Source organism: Apteryx rowi, unplaced genomic scaffold (genome assembly GCF_003343035.1).
Source record: "Apteryx rowi isolate R43461 unplaced genomic scaffold, aptRow1 scaffold_104, whole genome shotgun sequence".
In the NCBI taxonomy this organism is placed as follows: Eukaryota; Metazoa; Chordata; class Aves; order Apterygiformes; family Apterygidae; genus Apteryx; species Apteryx rowi.
The window spans coordinates 1,754,047-1,776,381 of record NW_020447242.1 but is presented as its reverse complement, the minus strand read 5'-3'; the positions used below and the strand labels follow the sequence as shown (position 1 = coordinate 1,776,381).

Sequence of the window (22,335 nt, the reverse complement as noted above, 5' to 3'; positions counted from 1 at the left end):
TYCTCAGGAAAAGTGTTGCAATTTCCAGCCTGCTTTCCTGTTACAGGTTTTCTGAAACACAATCACAATATGACAAAGTCTCTCTTTGGACAATGTGCACACCAATAGATCATATGTCTTATTTACATACACATACACATGTGTGCACACTCATACAATAACAGGATACCCCTGTCAAAACTAAGTCTTCTCCTCATCCTCTTTTAAGAAGACATAAAAAGAACAAAGAAAAAATATCAGTATAGTTACCAGTTTTGCAATTTAGGTTCTAATATATCTCTGTCACTAAAACTTTCCATGACTCTGTTGTAACAGCAAAACAACACATCTGAAGATTTAAACAAATAATAAGCTGACAGTACAAGTTGATTTGGTGCTTTTTTTAATCCAATTGACCTTTGTCAAGGCAAAGGCAAAAGAGCAACACTTGACATTTTGCTCAAAATAAAGAAAACATAATTTAGCAATTTTCATCCAACTGTGGTTAGCTTCAGCTTCACAGTTGCTCAATTCTTTCCAGACACAAATGATTTGCAGTCCTCACATGCATTAGAAAGCTTCCTGAGAGAGCTGTTACTAAGTGGGTATATTCAGATCTCACATTTAACTGTTGACATGTTCCTCTTTGGGGAAAAAATGTCTATTACAAAAATTCAGTATGAAGAAAAGCATTGGCAACATTACACTTAAAAAAGTTCAAATCGACCAACTTTGGAATGAATGCACAACAGTACAGCTAATGTTCCTTAAATTCATGATCTTTTTTTTTAATAGAAGGAAATACTAAAACTATCACAGAATTTAGTGGCATGAGATGACAGCCACAAAGAGTATTTCTGAGCAGATTAGGTATTTAACTGTTTGTGCATACAAATCGTAAGTGGCAGACCACTGTGCTAGCAAATGTGTTCAATGTGAATTTAACTTTCAAAGCAATGTTCTAAGCTTTCTTTATGCCCTCACACCAGCTTGTCTTCAGATCAGAACTGAGGTGTTGGAACTCAAAAAGTTGTTCTGATTTAGGGTCAACTCTGGTAAAGGATGTAAGTCTCTAAAAACTGCCTGCTGAGAGAGGGGATATATTATCTTGGGTACCGCACAACACTAATGTGATTATATAGCTGCTAGAACAAGGCCAGCTAAGTGTGCAGACACAGAACAGATGATTGCTGACATGTAAAATACTCTCAGGCTTCTCCAATAAGTTTTTCAAATCCCTGTTCATTGTTAATACATTTTTTTTCCTGCACCTACCATATACAGAATTCATTTTTCTTGAACAATGTGCTCAGAACTGTACACAGGATTCCAAATAGTGCATCACCAGCACCTTTTACAATGGCATTAATATCTCTATTGGGTACATATTAGCATCATATTTGCTTCTTTTATGGCTGTATCATCTTGGTGATTCGTATTCATGCTGTGATAAAGCGGTACACCCACCTCAGTTTCTGTTCCTCAGTTCTATCTAGCTAACCAAGTTTATAGCAGAAATTCTTTCACTATTAGCATCATAATTTTGCACTTAGTGTTGTCAGAGCTCATGTAATTTGTATTAATTCCACAGAATAAAGATGATCCATTTCATTGTGTATGATACATCAGTCCTTCTCTGAATAACCAATACCTCCTAATTTTGTGTAATCAAAAAGCTATATTAGCATTTTTTATGCTATAGTCATAATGAAAATACTGGAGAAGATTGATCCCAAGATGCAAAATTATTTGTTTTCTTATTTTTCCCATTTAGTCAGAGCTTTACTCTTACTCCTCCAATTTTGTTGTGCTACTGTATCAAATACTTCCCTAAGAGCTGGACAGATTTGCTGCACTTCTTTTGCCTGGATTAGCCAACTTCTCATCAAGATAATGACTTAGACTACTATGCCTAACTTCAGTAAATCCAAGCTGCATTTCTAACTTACTTTCAAGTATCTCATCTTTAATATTGAAATTCAACTAACAGGCCCATAGTTGCCAATATCAAAATATCCTCATTAAATATATTTAGTATATAAGGTATAACTGAAACTATGTTGTGGCACAGAAGGTTTTGATGACTTCTAGAAGTCCCTTTTAGGTTTAATTTTGAGGATTTTTTGCTTACTTTATTCCAAAACACTTCAGAGAAAAAAAGGAAAGTGTACTTTCATATCAAAAAGTCATTGTTTCTTTTGGCAAACTAGCTGYCCTTCAGTCCTAACAGGAACTGTTAGAGCCTGCAAAAATACAGTACTTCTGAGAAGAACCCATTAAACAGTTCCTTTTAGCGTAACTCTGTCCTAGTTTGGGCAACTTCTAACCCATTATTGCCTAAGCTGGCAAAACCATTATCAATCACACTTAGAGCATTGTTCTGTCTTCACTGGAAAATAAGAATTTGCAGTCTATCTGAAGGTAGAGTAACACAAGAAGAAATTTTAAAAACTACTATGAGAAAAAGCTACCCAGGATGCATCTCACTGACAGTTCACGATATTTTTAGCTATATCTTGCCCACAATAGATAAGAATTTCACTAACTGATAAAACTTACTAAGTGGTCCATTTATTGTTTGAAATTTCACAGAGTCTTATACTGGTTGCAGTATGCAATAGTATTTTTAGTCACATGAAAAAAGTTCCTTCTTGCATTATTCTATTAGGACCATACACTTAAATGCTTGGATTTTCTCCTTCCCAGTCTTGTATACATTTTTCATACCCCTTCCCTATTCTCTTCTGCTTCAAATTTGACAAGTCATCCTATGAATTAAGGCTAGGTGGTGGGCCTTAGCTCATATTCCTTGGGCTCTCATTAGCTGGATGGCATTCCAAAAATGTACACAATTTCCAGCAGCAGCATGTGTTTAAAATGTATTATATGTCAAGGATAAAATAAAACACAGAGAACAGAAGCTGCTTTTAGTCCAGCAGAAAAAAATGATGGAGTCAATTTTTATTGAATTCCTGTTATTTCAGTGTTATTTCAGAATTAAATCTTAGTCAGCATATCATGATCTCTACTGAAATTGCATATCACGAATATGTTGAGTAATAATGAAACTATCAGAGATAAAAGCAATAATGCCATTTACTCTTTCCACAGTAGTTGCTTGGAGACCACCAAAGCTGTATATAAAAATAACAGAATGATTTGTCTTTTTTAACCAGAGTTTTATAAACCTCCACACAAGGCCTCATCTGTATTTATTACCAGCAAAAAGCAGAAAGCATCCTTCTCGTTTACTGGTGAAACATCAGCCTTGTACAGTATAGAGGGCTCTTTAGCAGGAAATGTGTGGGTGGAGGAAGAAGAAATGGTTATTTTTCTAGGGGCTATTAGCATGTTACATGCATTTACTTCACAGAAAAGTTCATATTAGCCTTCATAATATAATGAATTCAGCATGAAGATATATATGTGTATATAAAATTCTGCAGTGCTGAAACACGAGAAACGTATAACTCATTGCCCATAACTCACTGCCCCATAGTTATTCCTAAAGATGGTTAATATTTTACCTAACCTTTTCCGCCTATATCATTTCCAACTTTTAGGATTTTATTATTAGTCTTATGGTATTCGGTGCTTTTCTTAAAACTCTTGATCTTAGGGCCATGTGACTGGTTTTATTGTCTATTTATCACAATGAATAGCTCGCAAATAGAGCTTCCAACAGGTCAAATCATAGAATCACAGAAAAGTTGGTTGGAAGGAACTTTTGGAGGACATTTAGCCAACTCAAAAGGCCAGTCTACTGATTAGGTCAGTACGACTTTGTGCAGCTGAATCCTGAAATCCTCTGAAAATGGTGATCCAAAACCTCTCTGGGCAACATGTTCCAGTTCTGCTCTTCCCCCTAGTGAATTATTTTTCCTGGTGTCCAACCTGAACTTTCCAAGCTGCAGTTTGTGACACTGCCCTTTGTTATACCACCYGGCACTACCAAGAAGAGTTTGGTGCCCTCATCTTTTTAACAACCCTTCAAGAATTTGCAAGCTGCTATCACATTTTCTATTAGTGTCCTCTTCACCAGACTGAATAAGCCCAGCTCCCTCAGCTCCTTCAGAACTACTTCACAGAGTAGCCCTCTCCTGGACTCTCACTTTCTCTACATACCTCTTGAACTGGGGGTCCCAAAACTGGACACAGGATTCCAGGTGTGGCCTCATCAGCACTGAGTAGATGGGGATAATAACTTCACTCAATCTGTTGGCCACGTTCTTGGCTTGCCTTATTTACAAGATGAGTCCACTGCTGTGTCATACTCGGCCTGACACCATCGTATGTCCTTTTCAGCAGGACTAATATTCAGCCATATTTTTCCAAGCCTGAACTAATGCATGTGGTTATTCTGCCTTAGAGCATAACTTTCCACTTCTCTTCATTGAACCTCATGAGTTTTTTCCTCAAGTTTATCACGTTCTCTCCAGACTATTTCTGCCATCTGTCATGTCAGCCACTCCCCCTAGTTCAGTGTCATACACAAACTTCCTGAGGTTACATCCGACCTTTCTAAAATATGAGAGTAATGCTATCTTTTTTTTCTAGTCATCAGGCATCTCCTCAATTGCCATGATTTTTTAAAAATGATAGTGGATGCACAATCACAAGGACCACCTCTTTCAGCACTTTCAGATGAATCCATTTCAGCCCCATAGATCTGACAATGGCAACTTCTCTAAGCAGTCCCTAACCTGCTACTTCTCTACTGTTTGCTGGTTCTTTCCTTCTCAAACTGTGCCAGTGTATGCGGAGGTCAGGCAGCAGGCTTTGCCTGTAAAGACCAGTTGGAAAAAAAAAAGACATTGAGTACTTCAGCCAACTGTAAAGAAATCCATTATTTTCAAAATTTAAAATCCAAATTCATGACCTCTGAATTCTCTGAGTTGATAGTGCTTTATCAATTAATGGTCTTAAAATAATAGTACAGAATTTAAAAGCCTGGATTTAAAGGCAAACTACAGCTTGATTCTACATTCTGATTACACTGAGAAATTTCATTTAGCTGAATTACTGAAAAAATTGCTATATATGATAATACAAGGAGATTGGCAGCAATGTAAAATGAAAAGTCATAGATATCAAATCAAGTTGATTATTACTGTATTCTCCACATTAAGAAATGTAGATGCTTATTGACAGAGCTGGAAGCAGAAAAGAATACATCTGATCCCAAGTTCTTTCAGTGGCTATACCTCCATTGAATGTAGCAACACATATTATAGCTACATTACTTATCTGTGATAGAGCATTTGGACACTGGGGTGGGGGCAGCACCCTAAAATGGCCAGTGCAGCTCCCCTTGCCATTGTACGGCCAAAGTCTGCAGGGTCTGTGGGATGATGGTGGTAGGGGCCCTGCAGACCTTCTGTGGCACATCTGTGACATGGTCTGAGGTCACTGTGGGACATCCTGCCTCACAGCGATACCTCCCCTCTCCCAGGGTGCCCCCAGCCTTCCCCACACTTCACTGAGGTGCAGAGGAGGAGGAGGAGAGTGGAAAAGGATAAGTTTCCTAACTGGAAATACAGAAATGATCGAGCTTCCATTTGTCAAGCTCCCAGCACTCAGGGTGCTCAGCCTTGATGGTAAGGCCTTCAGGAGCTCTTCCGGGAGGCATAATTCCTACTAATACTACTATTTTTCTAATGGAATGGGAAGAACTGCTTCGTCATCTTCTATATTAGAAAATTATTAGAGTGTTTAGACAGTTTTCCTAAGATACATAAATATAAAGTCCTTCAAGAACTGCTAAAGGAACTTAATGGATGCTGAAAGTCCTAAAATGTTATTTAACAACTATTTTTGTTTAAAGGAATACATTACAGAATCACAGAATCGTTGAGGTTGGAAGGGACCTCTGGAAGTCATCTAAGTCCAACCCCCCTGCTCAAGAAGAATTATATTATGTTTTTGCAAATATAGTTGGGCATTGATTTAAATATTCACTAAATATTTTTGGTTGATAATTGGTCCAAAATCCAGAAAGTCAAAGCACATTCCAGATTCTTTCATGCCGTATTTTTTGAAATTTATTATGCATTATTTGATCCTTTCATCATCATGGACGCAGCTTTAGACACAAGCCATTCTGTCCTGATATCAGTTTCTCCTACCAAATGTTTAGTCCCAACCTAACAATATTTTCTTTGTTCACTTGATACTGCACACTTTTTTGCTGTGTTTTGCTTTCAGCTTAGACTGATATTTGGGTCCATTACGTAAGGACTAGAACAGGTAATGGGAATGTATTATAATAACTTCATAATTCACTATGGTAATTATATAGTAGAGTATGTGCAGGGTGATAACTAGGAAATCAGTTGTTTCTTCTTTAAGAAAGAACTTAGTATGAAGTAATACATATGGAAAAAGGAATATAAACTTGAACACTGCATTGTCTTGATTCATTCATTATTCAGGCTACTCAGATGGCTTCATATGTTTGATCTGGTAGCATAAAGCAAACCAATGCTATTGGCACACTGATGTTTTCAACCCAAAAGGCAGTCTGTGTTTAGCTGCTGATGTCAAAACGTGAGAAGTCTTTGATTTCTTTGTCTGCTTTATATTAGCTCTTTTTACTGTTTTGTTTAGAGTAAATGAACAAATAAATGTACAGCCTTTCTCAACAGTGGCCAGACTTGCAAGGTTTATGACTTTAGCTACAACAGCTTCTTTTCCTATTCCTTTGTTGTTCGCTTATTAAACAAGTGAACTGTACTGAGTATATTATTTTCTCCCCTTCCAGGTACAGTATGTCTGGAAGACAGCCAAAGTCTTCAGAATCAGTATGAGAATCTACTTTATTGCAACAATGTCAAAATACAAAGCCTGCTTGGATCTGTTTGTTTTCTAGGTACTGCATGAATCCTTTAAGCTATGTTTAATGATGCTTAGTTTATGCACTCAGTCATCTCAGCTGATGGTAAAGGGTTTGGTATCGCTTTTACTATTTACGTCTGAATGAGCTTATGTACTTTCTTGATACTCTGCTTGTAGTTCACCTTATCCTGGCAGTACTATGATCACTTCACTGTCTTTGTTGGGCTTATCTGGAGTAAAACATCACTTTTTTTTTTTTTTTTTTGCAGAATCTTTAAGAAGCCTTTGTGGCCCAGCACATTTACTCATATCCCACTGTCTAGCATTTGATTTTGTTTGTTTGTTTGTTTTTTTCTTTACAACTTTGCCTCTTTAATACCGAATCCTTTAGAACCTGATTTTCATAGTGGCAATTACCACTATGTCATTTTAGTTACAAAAGTCCATAAAAGGAAAAACAATAGGATTTCCAAAAGGGAAGCGCTAACTACAATAGATGTGTTTAATAGTTAAGGAAAATTTAATTTAAGGATACCATCATAATATAGCCTGCTCCTTTCTTCCTCTGAATTCACTCAACTCATTGAAAATTCTATACCTCAATGCCACCAAGATGATTGTAAGTCTATGTGGCACAACACACATTGCATCAGTACAGGAGTAAACTTGGTGAGCGCCAACATTACATTTACAACTGTTAAAGTATTTTATTTTGAGAAATCTAGCAATTATTAATGTAGAAATAAATATCTATATCTAGTTTGGAGATGACTATCAAGAGTATCACTCTTGTATCACACATGAAATTGAAAATATCACTGCAATATAACCTAGGTAGCAACCTCAGCTGATATCCATCTTCTAGTTCTGATGAACACCTGATCCAGATGCCTTCCTACCAAATTCGAAGCAAAGCCTTTACAGGTCTCAGGATCATACAAAAACCTACAATGTACTAAAGCTGATGGAATCTCTTAGAGTTACGTGACTCTCATTACAGAATATCAGCGGCTCTGTAATGTAGACAGGGTACTGTGGAGAAAGCTGGATTACCTTTAACAAGAAACCTTGCTGAAGCATCATGCGATTCCACACAGGCCAGTCTGCACTGCCAAGAAGCTGAGGGTACCCGCTGAGCTCTGTACTGCCCTGGTTAGCTACATGTGGTCCCTCTTACATAAAGGTAGCTCAGGGGTATCTAATATCATCTAGTTTGCAATGTAGATACATATCCTAAGTTACAGGACAGAAGGCTGGGGTGTCCAGGGCAGGGTGCCAGAAATACAGCCAAATAATAACCAAGATTGTACCTGAGAAACTGTAAAAACAAACTGAGTCAGCTATGGGGAAAGCCTCATAGTCTATCTAAAGCCTAATCCCAAGCCCTCTGCAAACAGTAGGACAAGTTCCACCCACCTCAGTGAACTTTGGATCAGGCCTTAATGGAATGGTAAATAAGCCACTGATGATGTAGCTGTACAAACCCCAAACACCCCGTTAATCTCATGAAAAACACAGCGCTCATTTATATTAGTATAGCATATGCAAAATGCCTTGTGAAATCCTAACCTTTAGAGACAAACAGCTTAAGATACCAGTTCATTCTCTTATTCCTGCCCCCAACAAATATATTGTGAGTAAATCTGCTTAGGCAATCAAATGTAAAGAGACAAATGTTCCTCTCTGTTTTGCAATTGAAAAGATCAGGAGCCAAGGCCTTTCACATGAGAACAGGGAGTATGTTTCTGTGACACATATGCTGCCTGGGTAGTATAATCGGGAACACACTGCTGAGGAACTCAAAACATCAGATATCCTAAATATGCTTCTCATCCTTTTCCTCTTATGCTTTTTTAAATTTATTTTTGGATTTCCTACTTTACAGAAGCTCACTGGATAGCTAAGGTTTAAGATACCCTTTAAACTTTCATTTTGGCCTCAGTGAACAGGAACAGTTTAGCTGTATTTATTTCCTGGGTCACTGTTTATTCAATAACCATGTAAATCAACTATTGTCTCCCCACACAGCACTTTGCATGTTTATTCCTGAAGTTACAGGGAAAGGACTAGCTTTTCTCTCCACGTATATGAATAGCTTGTACTATAAATACATCTCTGATGGAAACCGTTTCTTAAAGGAAGTGCTCGGAAACAATTTGTCCTTAGTAGATGATTTTTGTATCAAGTGCATTTCCTAGGATATGCTTGTCATAAGGCTAAACAACTAAATTGGATAATACAGAATGTCTTCTCAGTCTCCTGTGCTGAATCCATTTGGGTAACAAATACATCGTAATGTGTCATGTTTTGCTTTGTTACATGGTCTGTAACTCTTCAGCAGCAGGGAAGCAGGTCTCTGTTTCTTGTAAACTAGTTCATGTTTTCTTTCCTGATGGGGAAAAGCTCTTAATGAACATTGAATTGTTCCTAACTGAAACAGGGCATGCTGTATAACAAAAATACCCACCAATAAATGGTAAAATAGCCTTGTATTGCAGAAACACTTGGCTTAGTTTTAATAATCACTATCAAATCTGAGAGCTGATAAAGACGTAAGACATGGGAATGACATGGAAACAGCATACACTAAAAAATAGCTAGTTTCTCTTGAAATCATTCTGAAAATGTGTTATCCACTGTTAAATCCTATTTCATCTTTGTCTCTCCTTCCAGAATAGCAGGACTGAGATTAAAGCTTCAAAGGACACTGGGGACTGGCTGTCCATGTCAGGAATAAACCTTGCTTTGCCAAATTTGTAGGCCAGAAGGAATTTTCAACACTGACTGTATGCCTCCAGAGACTAGCCCTGCTAGCTCCTTATTCGTGAAAGTTATCATGTGTAAAAGCTTTACAAAACTTACAGCAAAAGATTGATTTATTCATTGTGAGTAGTATTTGTTATACATAATTTTTTTCTACACACAAATAATTTGCATATAGACACTTTCTTTTATTAAGATAATTCTATATATATGGTTATTTGATGAACAGCAAAAATTAAGGAAAATGGGTATTATTTACAAACTGTTCACATTGATCTTTCACTGTTTTTTAATTCACGCTGCATGTCTGGTCACCTCAGTCACACGGCAGTTTTTCTGTTTCCTGATCAGATAATTGTAATTTGTAAAACAGAAGAACAATATACGTGGTGTGGTTATTTAAAATGTGTTGGTGTTCCAGGAAATGGTTTTTTAAACATGTTTTATTGTAGAGGTATACAAAGCACTGACGACAACCGCCTATTAAAACAAGCAAAGAAACAAAAACCTGTAATATTGTGAAAGAAGATCTCCTCAGTTTCTACTACTCTTCTCGGGGTACACCACATTAGAAAGATTTTTTTTTTCCTTTAAACATTTGACAGCTTTATACTTCAAAAAGTATAATGTGATGGCTCTTCTACCTTGAGGACCTGATACTATCATCTCACTAGGGCAAGAAGCCAAGTATATCAATCCTGATACAAAAGAGACAAACCACAGGAGTGCAAGTTTCTTGAACAAGCTTATTTAGGGATTAGTTGGCAGACAGCATACATCCCCTCAATTCTTTACTTTTTTCTATTCCTGTATTCCATCCATAGTACTGCAATCTACCACGAATCTGCTAAACAATCCTGTTGCAGAACTGTGATATCTGTCACTTGAAGGAGAGGTTGAAAACATTTAAAGACAGACTTGGAAGGACTAGGAGACTGAGTGATTCACAGAAAAGACTCACATTTTCAGAATATGTGCTCCTAGTTCAACAGACAAACTTGTTGAGGATAAAAGCAATATGGTTAACATTATATCTTCACAGCACAATTCATATCTATTTGGTGAAGCAGTTGCTTGTGTTGGTAGAGTTTCATAGTTATAAGTAGAAGGGCAACGCTGGCAGCCTGGCTTCACTGCAGGTTTGAAACTAGGGCTGTGCTCCATGCACAGTGTTGTAAGGTAATGGCAACAATCTGAGGCAAGCCCAAGAGTTGGAAGGGTGAAGCCTGTAATATTTGAGGCTGAATTTTTCACTTCCTGGCTCCTTGAAAGGACACACTATCTCATCTAAATTTCTGAATATTTATTTCCCAGCTGTCTAATTGAGGGTGGAGACTCAACTGGGGACATATCTCTCAAAGATTAGAAGTGCAGCTACTAATGAAGGTTATTTGATCTTTGTGCATGACCCATTGCTGTTGCAAAACATAGCTGCTAGAAAAGCATAGTGCTTAATGATGAAAGTTATATTTATGTCAGGTCCTTGAGTACCAGAACAATATATGCAAAAATATATATTCTTTCAGTTACATGAAATTATGGATAGGAATAATTCTGACATCAAAATACCCATAAAGCCAAGTTCCTGCAATGCTGATAAGAGATCAGTCAACAACAAAGGATTAGCCAATAAAGGAAAAAATAATCTACTCCTCAAGTTCAAAGATTTTTAAAGGCATGAATGGAAAAAAAAAACCTAAAGGGCATTGCATTCATCCAACTGAAAAACTTCACATGGATTGAGAAAAGTAAATATTTTCATCCCACTATAAACTAGATTTAAACAAAATTCTAACTTAGCAAAGTTGCAAGGTCATGCAAAGGTGCTTCTCAAATATCAGTTACGACTTAAATATTATTCCAGGCATGCTTTTATACCTGTGTTTTCCATATTACCTACTACAATTCTACATCTTTGTTTCTTCGCTTGTCTTTACTTGAATAAGACATTCTAAGTTATATAAAACAGACTAATATAAAGTCTCTTCTTGCAGTCATACAGAAGGGTCAACATTTTGGCTATGAATGATCCTTCTTGAGGTTACTCACAGACTATTCATATCAATCTTCTCTAAATATCCCCTGGCAAAAAAGTCATTCTATTTTAAGTCAAATATCCACACATATTACAGTGCTAGTGCAAAAGTGATACCTCCAGAATAAAATCTCAGTTATGAGATACCTTCTCCAAAAACTTGTATCAAAGGTAGACTGATGTAACACAAAGCTGTAATGGACTGTAGAAATAATTCTTCATAGAAAGACAATAAGGAAGGATATACACATAGGTATATAAAAAGATATATACCTACATATACATACATGCACCTGTCACCCACCACGCATTGATGATTTATATCAGTGATATGTTTTACTATAAAGCCACAATAGCTATGGTTTTACTCCTGGGGGGTTGCCTATACTCTGCAATTTTGCAGGGGGAGAGGAAAAGGAGGGAATGTCCATTGCTAGTGGCTATAGCAATAGCCAGTTCTGCAGAGCTGTGGTAGTCTCACTGAGAGGAAGCCCAGGTGCCTTCTTAAAAATCAATTTTATTTGCTCACAGAGAATTACCATTAAGAATTTTTAAAGGGTAAGAATATACTTGATATTAAGGGGTAGAAAAACTGAGAAATCTTGTTTGCATAACTCCAAAGAAAAAAAAATTGTAACCCTAATTTGAGCCATTTCACATGCCAATATAGACTGCATAATTAGATGCATTACAAGGAGAATAAGCTACATTTCGTTTTTCTCAGTTTAAAAATATATTTGTGTCCAAGACGTACATTTTGCAAATGTGTAGATTTCTGCTTGAGGAAAACCCCACTTTTTGTACTCAATTCTAAAATTAGTCTGTTTTGAATTCTAAAATTAATCTGTTTTGTGAAATAACACCCTTTTTATTAATTTCTATTTCATGAGGTTCAAGGATTTTGAATATAGGTAAATAATACATGACAGACCTTAGCAGGATAACATGGATATTTCTGTGATAAAGATGGCCAAAGAACTTACACAGCCTAGATACATATATATTTAATTCCTCATCATTTCACAGTTTTCAGGCATTTCCCACACTTGATACTGTGTCCTCTGTTCTGTAAACAGTTCCACACTATATGGTATTGTTTTAAATTCAGTGTAATACAGTATTGAGTACAAGGGAAGTACATACATGTATGAAATTCTGCAAAGGCCTATTTCAGTGGAATGGATCATTCACATTAATATGTAGCCCTATTTATCAAGGTGAGTTTACATTCATTTTTGTATTTTTTATAACTAATATTCAACATCTAGTCTATATTTAAATTTTTCATTGAAAAGATCTTTGTTTTACCAATATGTATGCTGTATGAGAAAAGCTAAGCCTCAAGGCTCACTCTAATAATGAAAAAACTTTAATATTAAAGTTACATAATATTAAAGCTTTGAGGGTTTTTTTAAGTAGCATTAGCAGATACAGAAAACTGAGGTATTCAGTGTTTTTGCAATGGATGCAGACACTTCAGTTTTATTGTTATAATCACCTCAGTAATGTCTTATGTAAAGAAGCAAGTAGTTTTCTTTCCTGGTAAATTAACGATGAAATTAAATCTATGCGATTATTTCCATTGTATCAAAACAATGCATCTCTTACTTGAATACATATTCTATATGTTAATTTCAGAAATAAGTAGCATACGTAATTAGCACTGCCCGTGTGTCACAGACTAACCTTCATTTGTTTCTGGTTTTTGTTCAGCTAGTCAAGCTGAAATGCCAAGCGTATTACAAGCAGTGGAGATGATCCCAATCTCAGTAACAGGACAGAAGGAAAAAGCACCAGCTCTTACCTGCAGGCTGTTGAAGATGATAAAGAAGACCAACATCCAGAGGTGCCTGTAAGCCATGTGCAGTCCTCCCCACAGCCAGGTGACGGAAATCAGGGCAAAGAGATACAGGACCAACGGGATCTCTGAAAACCATAAACACAGTCTATCAGTTAATGTGCCTTGTTAATACCACTTTTTAATGCATTACCAATGCAGAAAGAAGTTTTCTGGTCTCTGGCCTAACCTTGGAATCTGTTCCCCAGCAGTGGGCAGCCGTGTCTCTGCGGTCACCCTTCTCCTACCCTGGGCTGGGGGGCTGGGGCTCCTAGGGCCCCCTGCCACCCGGGACACCTGTGGGAGTGCATGGCCGGCTGCAGAAGGCCTGGGGGAGTGCAGGGGGGTCACAGCCCTGCGCTGCAAAACAGGTAACAGGGCTTGCTTTGTGAGTGGGATGCGCATACTGAACTTGGGGTAAGCGTTGGAGAGCTCTTGGCAAACTGGAAATTCAGGGAGGGAATGGATTTTCAAGCACTGAGGGAAAAGAACTATAACATTATCAATAGAAAAAACTGCCAAGGCTCTGGGATTTTATAGTGTGAGAATAGTTTATTCACTGATTTCCTGTCACTTTTACTGCAAATTGAAAATGTGAAGGCACCTGATCCTATAAAAAACTAAACAAATACGTCTGTTCAGTCAAGGATTCCCTCAAAGACATAATTTGCTAGTTAACTTCATTCACATTCAAAAATACATGCAGAACCTGGCCTTAAGCACACAACCCAGCAGATATATACAGCTGCATTTTATACTCCTTATTGTATTTATAATATAAAAGATTTAAACTCTGTTGAATGGAGGATGTCGAAGTAGAACAAAGTTCACAAAAAGGAAAGCAGAAATTAGCTTTCATCCCCCAATTCTGTTCTTGATACTAAGGGGCAGCATGCTGGCCCCTGCTATGGATGGGATTCAGGACAGACTTCAAAGTCCATGTTTGCCCAGGCTTGCACATTTTGAGGTGCAGCGGTGCTCTGCAAGGCATTGCCCTTAGTGCTGCGACCTCAGCAAAGAGGGGAGACACACTGCTCACAGGCACTGTTCTGGAAACAGCAATATGGGAGCACATTCGGAATTTTGTTTAATACAATAAAAATAACAAAGATCATGTGAATGTAAGCAACAGCCAATGTCAGGGCTACCTCCCAGCAAGGCAGGGAATAGTTACTACAGGGATTTAATGAATACTTTGGAAGTGAATTTGTGAAATTAATGTTTTTATTTTTACAAATGAGAGAATAGCTTGAAGTGAAGCACAATGTGAGCAGGTAATGTGTTTTTCAGGTTTCCCCAACTAAAGCCTAATACTGCTCAGTAAAACCTGAGACGCAAACCTCAGCGTGGGCTGATCTGTAACCACAGTTTGACAAAGTGACTTAAAGTGACACAAAATGTAAGAAAGAGGTGTACTTCCTTAGTGAATTATAATGAGATCCTGTGTTACACATAAATATTACCATACTGTTAGAGAAGTGGTAACCTAGGACTCCAGAGGTGAGAAAACTCAAGTACTAAAATAAATGTAGTTCTCTGGAACAGTTACCAAGGCCTTGCTTTTTACTGGGTAAAAAAAGTACTTTCTTTACTTTTTTAACCGGGAAATTACAAACGCCATTACAGCTTTAAGATGGTTAGATTCTCTAAGCAAGGAACTTAAGAAAGTTCAGCTGTAATCACACTAAAGGTACTGTTCTGCAATTATGCCTGAGGACACAGTACGAATCCTCTCCAGTTTGATCACTGATAAATAGCACTATTTCTGGGCACTAAGGGATACTAGCTTGCCCTCAGTAGAAGGGAGGATGCAGTGTCTTCATTTCCAGGCCAGCTGGTGATGTCAGGGAACCACTCTATGAGATCTCTGGTGACATTCAGGAGACATCATGATTGGGATGCAGGTGCCTTAGATTCATTTGATTGATGTCATAAGATACCTAAAGCATTTGTACATGATCAGTACATATGACATAGGACCTATGCAAGACCCTTTTCCTATGAAGAGACAGCTAGAGGCCAGACTGGATAACCTTGCTTGTCTAAAATGGCATTAGATGCATGTTAAGCACCTGAATCTCTTTACCCATGGCTAGGTGAGGCCTGCCCAAAATTTATTAATGGTTTGAAATTCCTTAAGGAACCCTGATTCACAATATAACACTAATAATATGTTTGCATTTTTCAGAGCAGCATCAGGGGAAGAAGATTAAGGCTCTGTACTTCTGTTTTTAGACTGGGAGGAACTGGGTTTTGTTAGATGAATAGAATGGAAATACAATATATTTCCCATATTACACTCTAAAGTCACTAATGTTGCTAACACACAAAGCACCTGTCTCAAAGTCTCTTGGAGACAACGGAAAAAATCCTCTTGACCCCAAGGGACTTTGAAACAAGCTTTTCCTTAACAGCTACTAATATACATGGCTAACATCACAATAATTTTATAATATTTAAAATGCAAAGCCTTGTAAAGCACCAAGTAGTATAGTAAGAATAGAGCATTGAATATTACTTTTTTTCCTATATTGCACACATTAATGAAACAAATCCAAATACTTATTAGACATATCCTTAAAGCTCACAAATAACTAACATAGAATTGACAACCTCATCATATTCGAAGTTATAGTAATAACCAAATTTACCAAAATAAAAAACAAGAAAAATACAGCAAAAAAAATTGCTGTTTTTAAATATACATGTCTAATGATAAATTGAGTGGTTATCTGTAGAACAACTCATTTATTTATTTGTGTACAAGTATTAATGGAAAAAAATATGCTCTTCATTTAAATCTCAAAATCATTTAATAAACTCCAGCTGTTTATAAAAATCAACTGATGTCATTGACTGGCAATTAATGATCACTAATGCATACATTTTCTAAACACCAAAAATAGATCTAAGCTAGCAAAGTAGAGAAATTTCAAAAAGGATATCAGAAAGTTCAAATAATGATATGGCCTTTATGTAACTATAAAACAGTTCAATTGAGGTGGTGGGCAGGGGAGAGAAGAAAACAAGTTATGGGAGGATGAACAGCAGGTAGTAGAACATGCCAAAAGCAACAATTTCTACTTTTACTACATAAACATTACATAAGGAAAAATATCACAATATTGATCATAACTTTACCCCTCCAAATGGTTGAAACCATAGATTGTTGAAATAGCTGCATACATAAAGATGAAGAAAATGGATTAACATGCTATCTATATCACATATGTTTGAGGTATAATGACCTGAGTTTATTCTCTTCAAGGGTGTGTGAAAGGGAACTTTAATAAACTCAGTGCCATCTCACCAGAGTAAAACTACCATAGGTAAGACCCTATCAAGCCCACTGTATCTAACATGATATCTATGGAGTCTATCTTAAGGAGTAATTCTGATAACAGTTCACGTAATAAACACTACTGAATACAAATATATTAATTACAGGGTTTGTATATGCATTATACTAATAAAAATGTTTGAAGATACCTACTTTTTGCCACATGCTGAATGTACGCAGTCAAAGGTTCTGCTTTTTTATCTTTGTCTATAACAATTGCTTCACTATGGATATTGTAAGCTGTTAATAGAAAGTTGAAATCTAGGCAGTATTTAAAGTCTCAGTTGTCTGAATTCATTTCACTGACATTTTACTCAGATAATTTGTTGTATTTTGATCAAACAAAAGCTAAAAAACTGGAACAAACATATCAGATAATTAGCAACAAAAAATCTCTTTTAAGCTTGTAAAAAGATAACTGCATAAAGGAAAAGGGTGCCAATAAATAGGCTTGAAATGAACCAGAATAGAGAGTCTAGTTGTCTGTGATTTCCATCATACAGAAAAAAACAACAGCCCCCTCCCAGACAAACTCAAAAAGTATTTCTGGACATGTGCTTTCACTTATAAGAACTTCACTCTAAACCAAAGTTCAGCCATTCACCTTTACATTACTTTCATAAATCTTAGGTGATGAAAGACTATGGCAGAACAGTCAACTCAGCATCAGTATGATGTAGATAAGACATTGTCAAGCAGCTTTGTTGAGCCCTATATATTTGAACCATGCTAGTCCCCATTTTTTACATTATTACCATACATTTTTAGTACTTGGAATGATGAAAGATTTTATTTAAGCAACAGTCAGTCCACCCACTCCTTAAATATAAATATATATGTATGTATGCATATATCACCATCTTGGCTGTTCATGTCTCTGCCTGAAATATCTCCCCTCTTCCTTGACTACAAGCTCAAGAAACACTGGCAGAGTTGATGACTCAGTACAGATAAATGCAGTGTACCCAGATCTAGTTGCAGTTGTATAGAGTTTGAAAACTTACAACAGTCGAGGCGTTAAATATCAACCAGGTGAAATTTCATACATTTAATTTACACAACCAGCTACAGTTTCCCACTGTTTTTCACTTCTTCCCCATTGCTGAGAAGAGATCATTATCCTTTTAAACTTATTTAGGACACCGATTTTTCTGAAATGATTACTGTTCAGAGGRCTGTGCTGCATTGTAATCAAGTTTTTATGGGTGGTAAAACTGTAGTTTTACTATGGCAGGGGAGTCCTTGGAGTAAAAAGTCAAGATTTTGTCCTGTGATTTACATAAAAGCGATGCTGGTGAGATTTGAAAGACAGACTGCAATATTTTCATGATACAGATTTTCATGATTAGATTACAAAATCCATGAACCAGGAAAAGTATTAAAATGTTGTAAATGGACAATTTCCTCAACAGGAACATAAAAGGAGCTGTACTGGGTTAGACCAAAAATTCATGTAGCCTTGCCTCCAACACTGGCCAAAAGCAGATGCTGAAAGAGCTGGCCAATCAAATATGATAATTCTCCCAGCAATTCTACCATCCTTCAATTATTTACGGCTCAGGGAGTTCCTGAACCAGCCACAACTTCTCTATATTTAGCTATTTTCAGGGGACTTCTCTTTCACAAACTTATCCAGTCTCCTCTCAAACTCATTACTGTGAAGTTTCAAAATTCAGAGTATCCTGTGGCAAGGCATTCCACAGGTTTGCCTCAGGGAGAGGCAGGAAACTTACACTCACTAGTGTAAGTTTCAGCTAAAAAAATGCCAGATTGCTCAACCAAAATGCCTGTCAGCCTTGTTTTGTTGTTTGGTTTCCTCCTTATAGCAAAAACAAGAACAAGAAATAGAAGCAAACAAAAAACCCAGAACATTCCTAAGCAGCTATGCTTTCATCTAGACTTGTTTAAAACCTGTAACAACGTAAACCCACTCTTTTCTACATTCTTAAATAAACCTCACAAAGAAAAGAAAGATTATGGTGGCAGTTTTAAGAATTCTGCATTTTCATCTGCGACTGTGCTGTAAGACATCTGTACTGGCCTATGCAGAGAAATATCTGGTGATGAGATTCATATATCTACAGCTTTTACCTAAACAGGCTGAATTAGCTTACTGCAGTCCACAAAGCCAGAAGCAGTATACCAGCTACAGCTCTGCTGGGCCAGTCAATCTCTGCATGATTCCTTCGCAGATGAGAACTGCAATAGCTCATACATCTTTGTTCCCTGAAGGACTGGAAAAATGGCGAGAAATACAAGATCTTACATCACATGATGAGACTTTGGCAAAACTTATTCATAGCTTGGGTCTAGAATATATTCTGCCAGTTGAATAATGCTGGTTTAGATGCTGGAGAGAAAAGAAAAAAAAAAGAGAGAATTTGCCAGTGGCAAACGCATCCTGTAGGTGCAAGTCTCCTCATAGTCAGGACACACCTGTTTTGGAAGGCACAGGAAGGAGATACCTGCCGGCCTTCTGCCACCTGCACCTGGCAGCACTAAGAGCTGCTGCTGCCTTTTGGTAGTCCTAGGCTGAAAGGAAGAGAAGGAACAAACAACGAACAAAACGGTGGGAGTAACTGAGAAATAAGGAGGAAGAGGAAAGGTAGGTAGGAAATTAGAGTGGAGTAGGAAGAAAACAAAGAGAAGCAGACCAATGTCCCACATTATAGTCCGTTGTCACACCTTTGATGATTCACATAATGGCAATTTGAAGATTGAGGTGGATGTCTTATAAGTCATTTCAATTTAATATAATGATAGGGTAGTTTACATGGCTAACTTCTCTTGTCCTTCTGTAGTGCATATTGATTATGATAGAGTAATTTGATGTAGCCTGCCACAACCTGTTTTACAAGCGAGGGAAGCAACAGTGGAAATGCACTTGCTCAATTCCAGTCAACAACTGTCCGCTATGTATACTAAATAGTTCTTTAAAAATGCCTTCTTGCTCAGTATCTTATACTTTATGGTTATGAAACTGAAGGATTTGCACTTGAGCAGAGAAAAAGCCTAAAATCTGAATGAATCAAAGACTAAAAAGGAGTTATACTAGAAACAAGTAATAGGTACTAGGAAATTAATATCAGCTCATTGCCACAGAGAAAATCTGAAGATTTTCCATTAGAAAAAGTAATTTATGTGAATGGTCTAGAAAAAGAAGCCATGGCTTTCATGGAGTGCCATGGACTCCAAGTGGTGGAGTGTTCGGGAGCTCACTTTCTTCAGGATACCATGACTAGCCCATTGAATATCATGTTCTTTTAGGCAGGCAGGTTTTTAATAAAGTTTTTTCAATTGGTATTCTGAAAAAAGAAAGAAATTTTCAATTTGACTTAATTATATATTTCAGAATACATTATTTTCTTCTTAGAATAGATATATAATTCAAAAGAAAATAAACAAGATTCTGAAATTGCCAATTTTCTTTTTTTATTTCCTGCCTGTAGGCTTAAGAACTACTCCTTATGTTTTCAGCCTGTTTCATTACAAAAAAAGCTTTCAATTATAAAGAACTGTCAGGTAGACCACCTGAAGGTCCTCTTTCCTTCCTTCCATACTTGATGTCATAGATAAACTTCTCCGGGACTACAAGTCTGCACAGCGGAAAATGCTAAATCAAGTAGAAATTAATGAATAAAATTAGGAAATAATAAAACTCTGCAGTGTAATGCAGAATATGTCTTTGTACCTTGTTAGCAACCATCTAGATGATTTTATTGTGATAAATAAATAAAGAACGTACTACAAATTCATAATATATCCAAATGTTTGTATTCTCACCACTGTGTTGGTTAATTTTGTGCCTTTTTCCATTGCCTGAAGTATTTAATTTTTTTTCTAAAAATAGAAAAGTCAATAAAAGAACCAAATAAATAATATAGCTTTCAGGATCTTCTGAGTTTACCTATAAATATTTACTATGTTTCTTTCCCTCAGGTTGTTAAACTGATAATGCAACTTTAATTGCTTTTAATTGTTCTTGGCTAGACATGAAGACCTACTGCAAAATCTGAATCATCTTTTCAAACATTTTTTCCTAGCTGAGTGGGGAGAATGTATCACTTCATAGAACTTCACTCATTTGTTGGAGACCTAAATTCAGTAAAACCTCTACAAACTATTGCTTATCAAGTCATGGGTTAAAGTTAGTAGCAGAGCTTTTGACAGTTGTTGTAGAAAAGGAGTTTAGCAACAGGATTTCGTGGCCAAAATAAGGAAGTTAAGAGATTTTCTCATACATTTCAAAGAGGAAAACACCACTACCACCACCACCACCACCACCACCACCACCATGCAATCCATAACTCCCGATAAAGCGTCTAATTCCAGACGTGGAATGTTACAGACATGCAGATTTTAACAGTAGCAGACCAGAAAGCTGTTATAGATATGTCCCTGGAATCCAAATGGACAAAATTGTTCATAGATAATTTGCAAAAATAAGTAGCAAATCTATATTTTGAGTTCAATTATATTTTTTGATCTGCTGCTACTTGTGGAAAGGAACAGCTTGAAACTAAAAAACACCTCCTAAAGGAGAAGTACACATTACTACTAAACATAAAGGCTACATCACTACCACAAAAACATAAAAGACCGGCCTCTCTAACCTTCCCACTAAATCTTAGTTTTTCAACAAACTTTCTCATATATCTTTAAGAGATTTCATTGTATGATCAAACAAAAGACCAGGCATCTTTAACATAATTTATGCTATGACTGTTATGCAAGGAAAAAGACATTCAAAAAAAAAAAAGGGGGGGGGAGGGGGGAGGAAAAATGGCAAATCCTAGAGCAACAGCAAATCAAAAGAGAAAGAAAAGTATGAACCTACTCATCTCCATATAATAAAATTCTTCAGAAGTTATTACTCAAAACATCAAATAAGTTTTAAATCTACAGTTGTACAGGAATAACTTGTGCAAATTAACTTGCTTCTGCAGAATTCCTTAAAGGAAAAAGCTAATTTGGGCATGTGAAACACAGTACAAACACCAACTAAATTACATGAGTGTAGATGATGAATTTCAGTTATTATGTCATTCAGATCTTTGTTCTTTATTCAGCTTGTAATTATGCTTGTACATTTTGTCTTATTTGTATTTTTAAAAACCTCTAAGGCACAGATTTTTTTCTCCTAAATGCAAAAAAAAACAACAAAAAAGCCCCAACGAGTGTTATGAAGATTAAAATATTATACTCAATATTTGACTGTGATGAATACTATAAATAACACTTAGATCAGAAGTAGCCAACATCTGGTTCTTGATTCCTAGATGGATGTTGTCATCTCAAGGTGACAGTTCACTGTTCCCCCACTTCTTTTAGGTATACAATATGTATCTTACAATTCAAGATAAAGATTTTACCATATCACTCACAGGATAAGGAAGATCTGTAACTATAGTTTTAGATATATCACAGAATCACAGAATCACTGAGGTTGGAAGGGACCTCTGGAGATCATCTAGTCCAACCCCCCTGCTCAAGCAGGGTCACCTAGAGCACATTGCACAGGATTGCATCCAGGTGCGTTTTGAATAT

General features: G+C 36.7%; 1 protein-coding gene across 1 annotated transcript in view; it reads right to left on the bottom strand.

Annotated features, from left to right (window-relative positions):
* Nucleotides 1-22,335, bottom strand: part of LOC112966773 (G-protein coupled receptor 98-like) — a 200,341-nt gene that overhangs the window by 30,550 nt on the left and 147,456 nt on the right. The window contains exon 35 of the mRNA XM_026067216.1: nt 13,416-13,537. Within this exon, the coding sequence (XP_025923001.1) occupies nt 13,416-13,537 (122 nt within the window). The remainder of the gene's footprint in view (nt 1-13,415; nt 13,538-22,335) is intronic.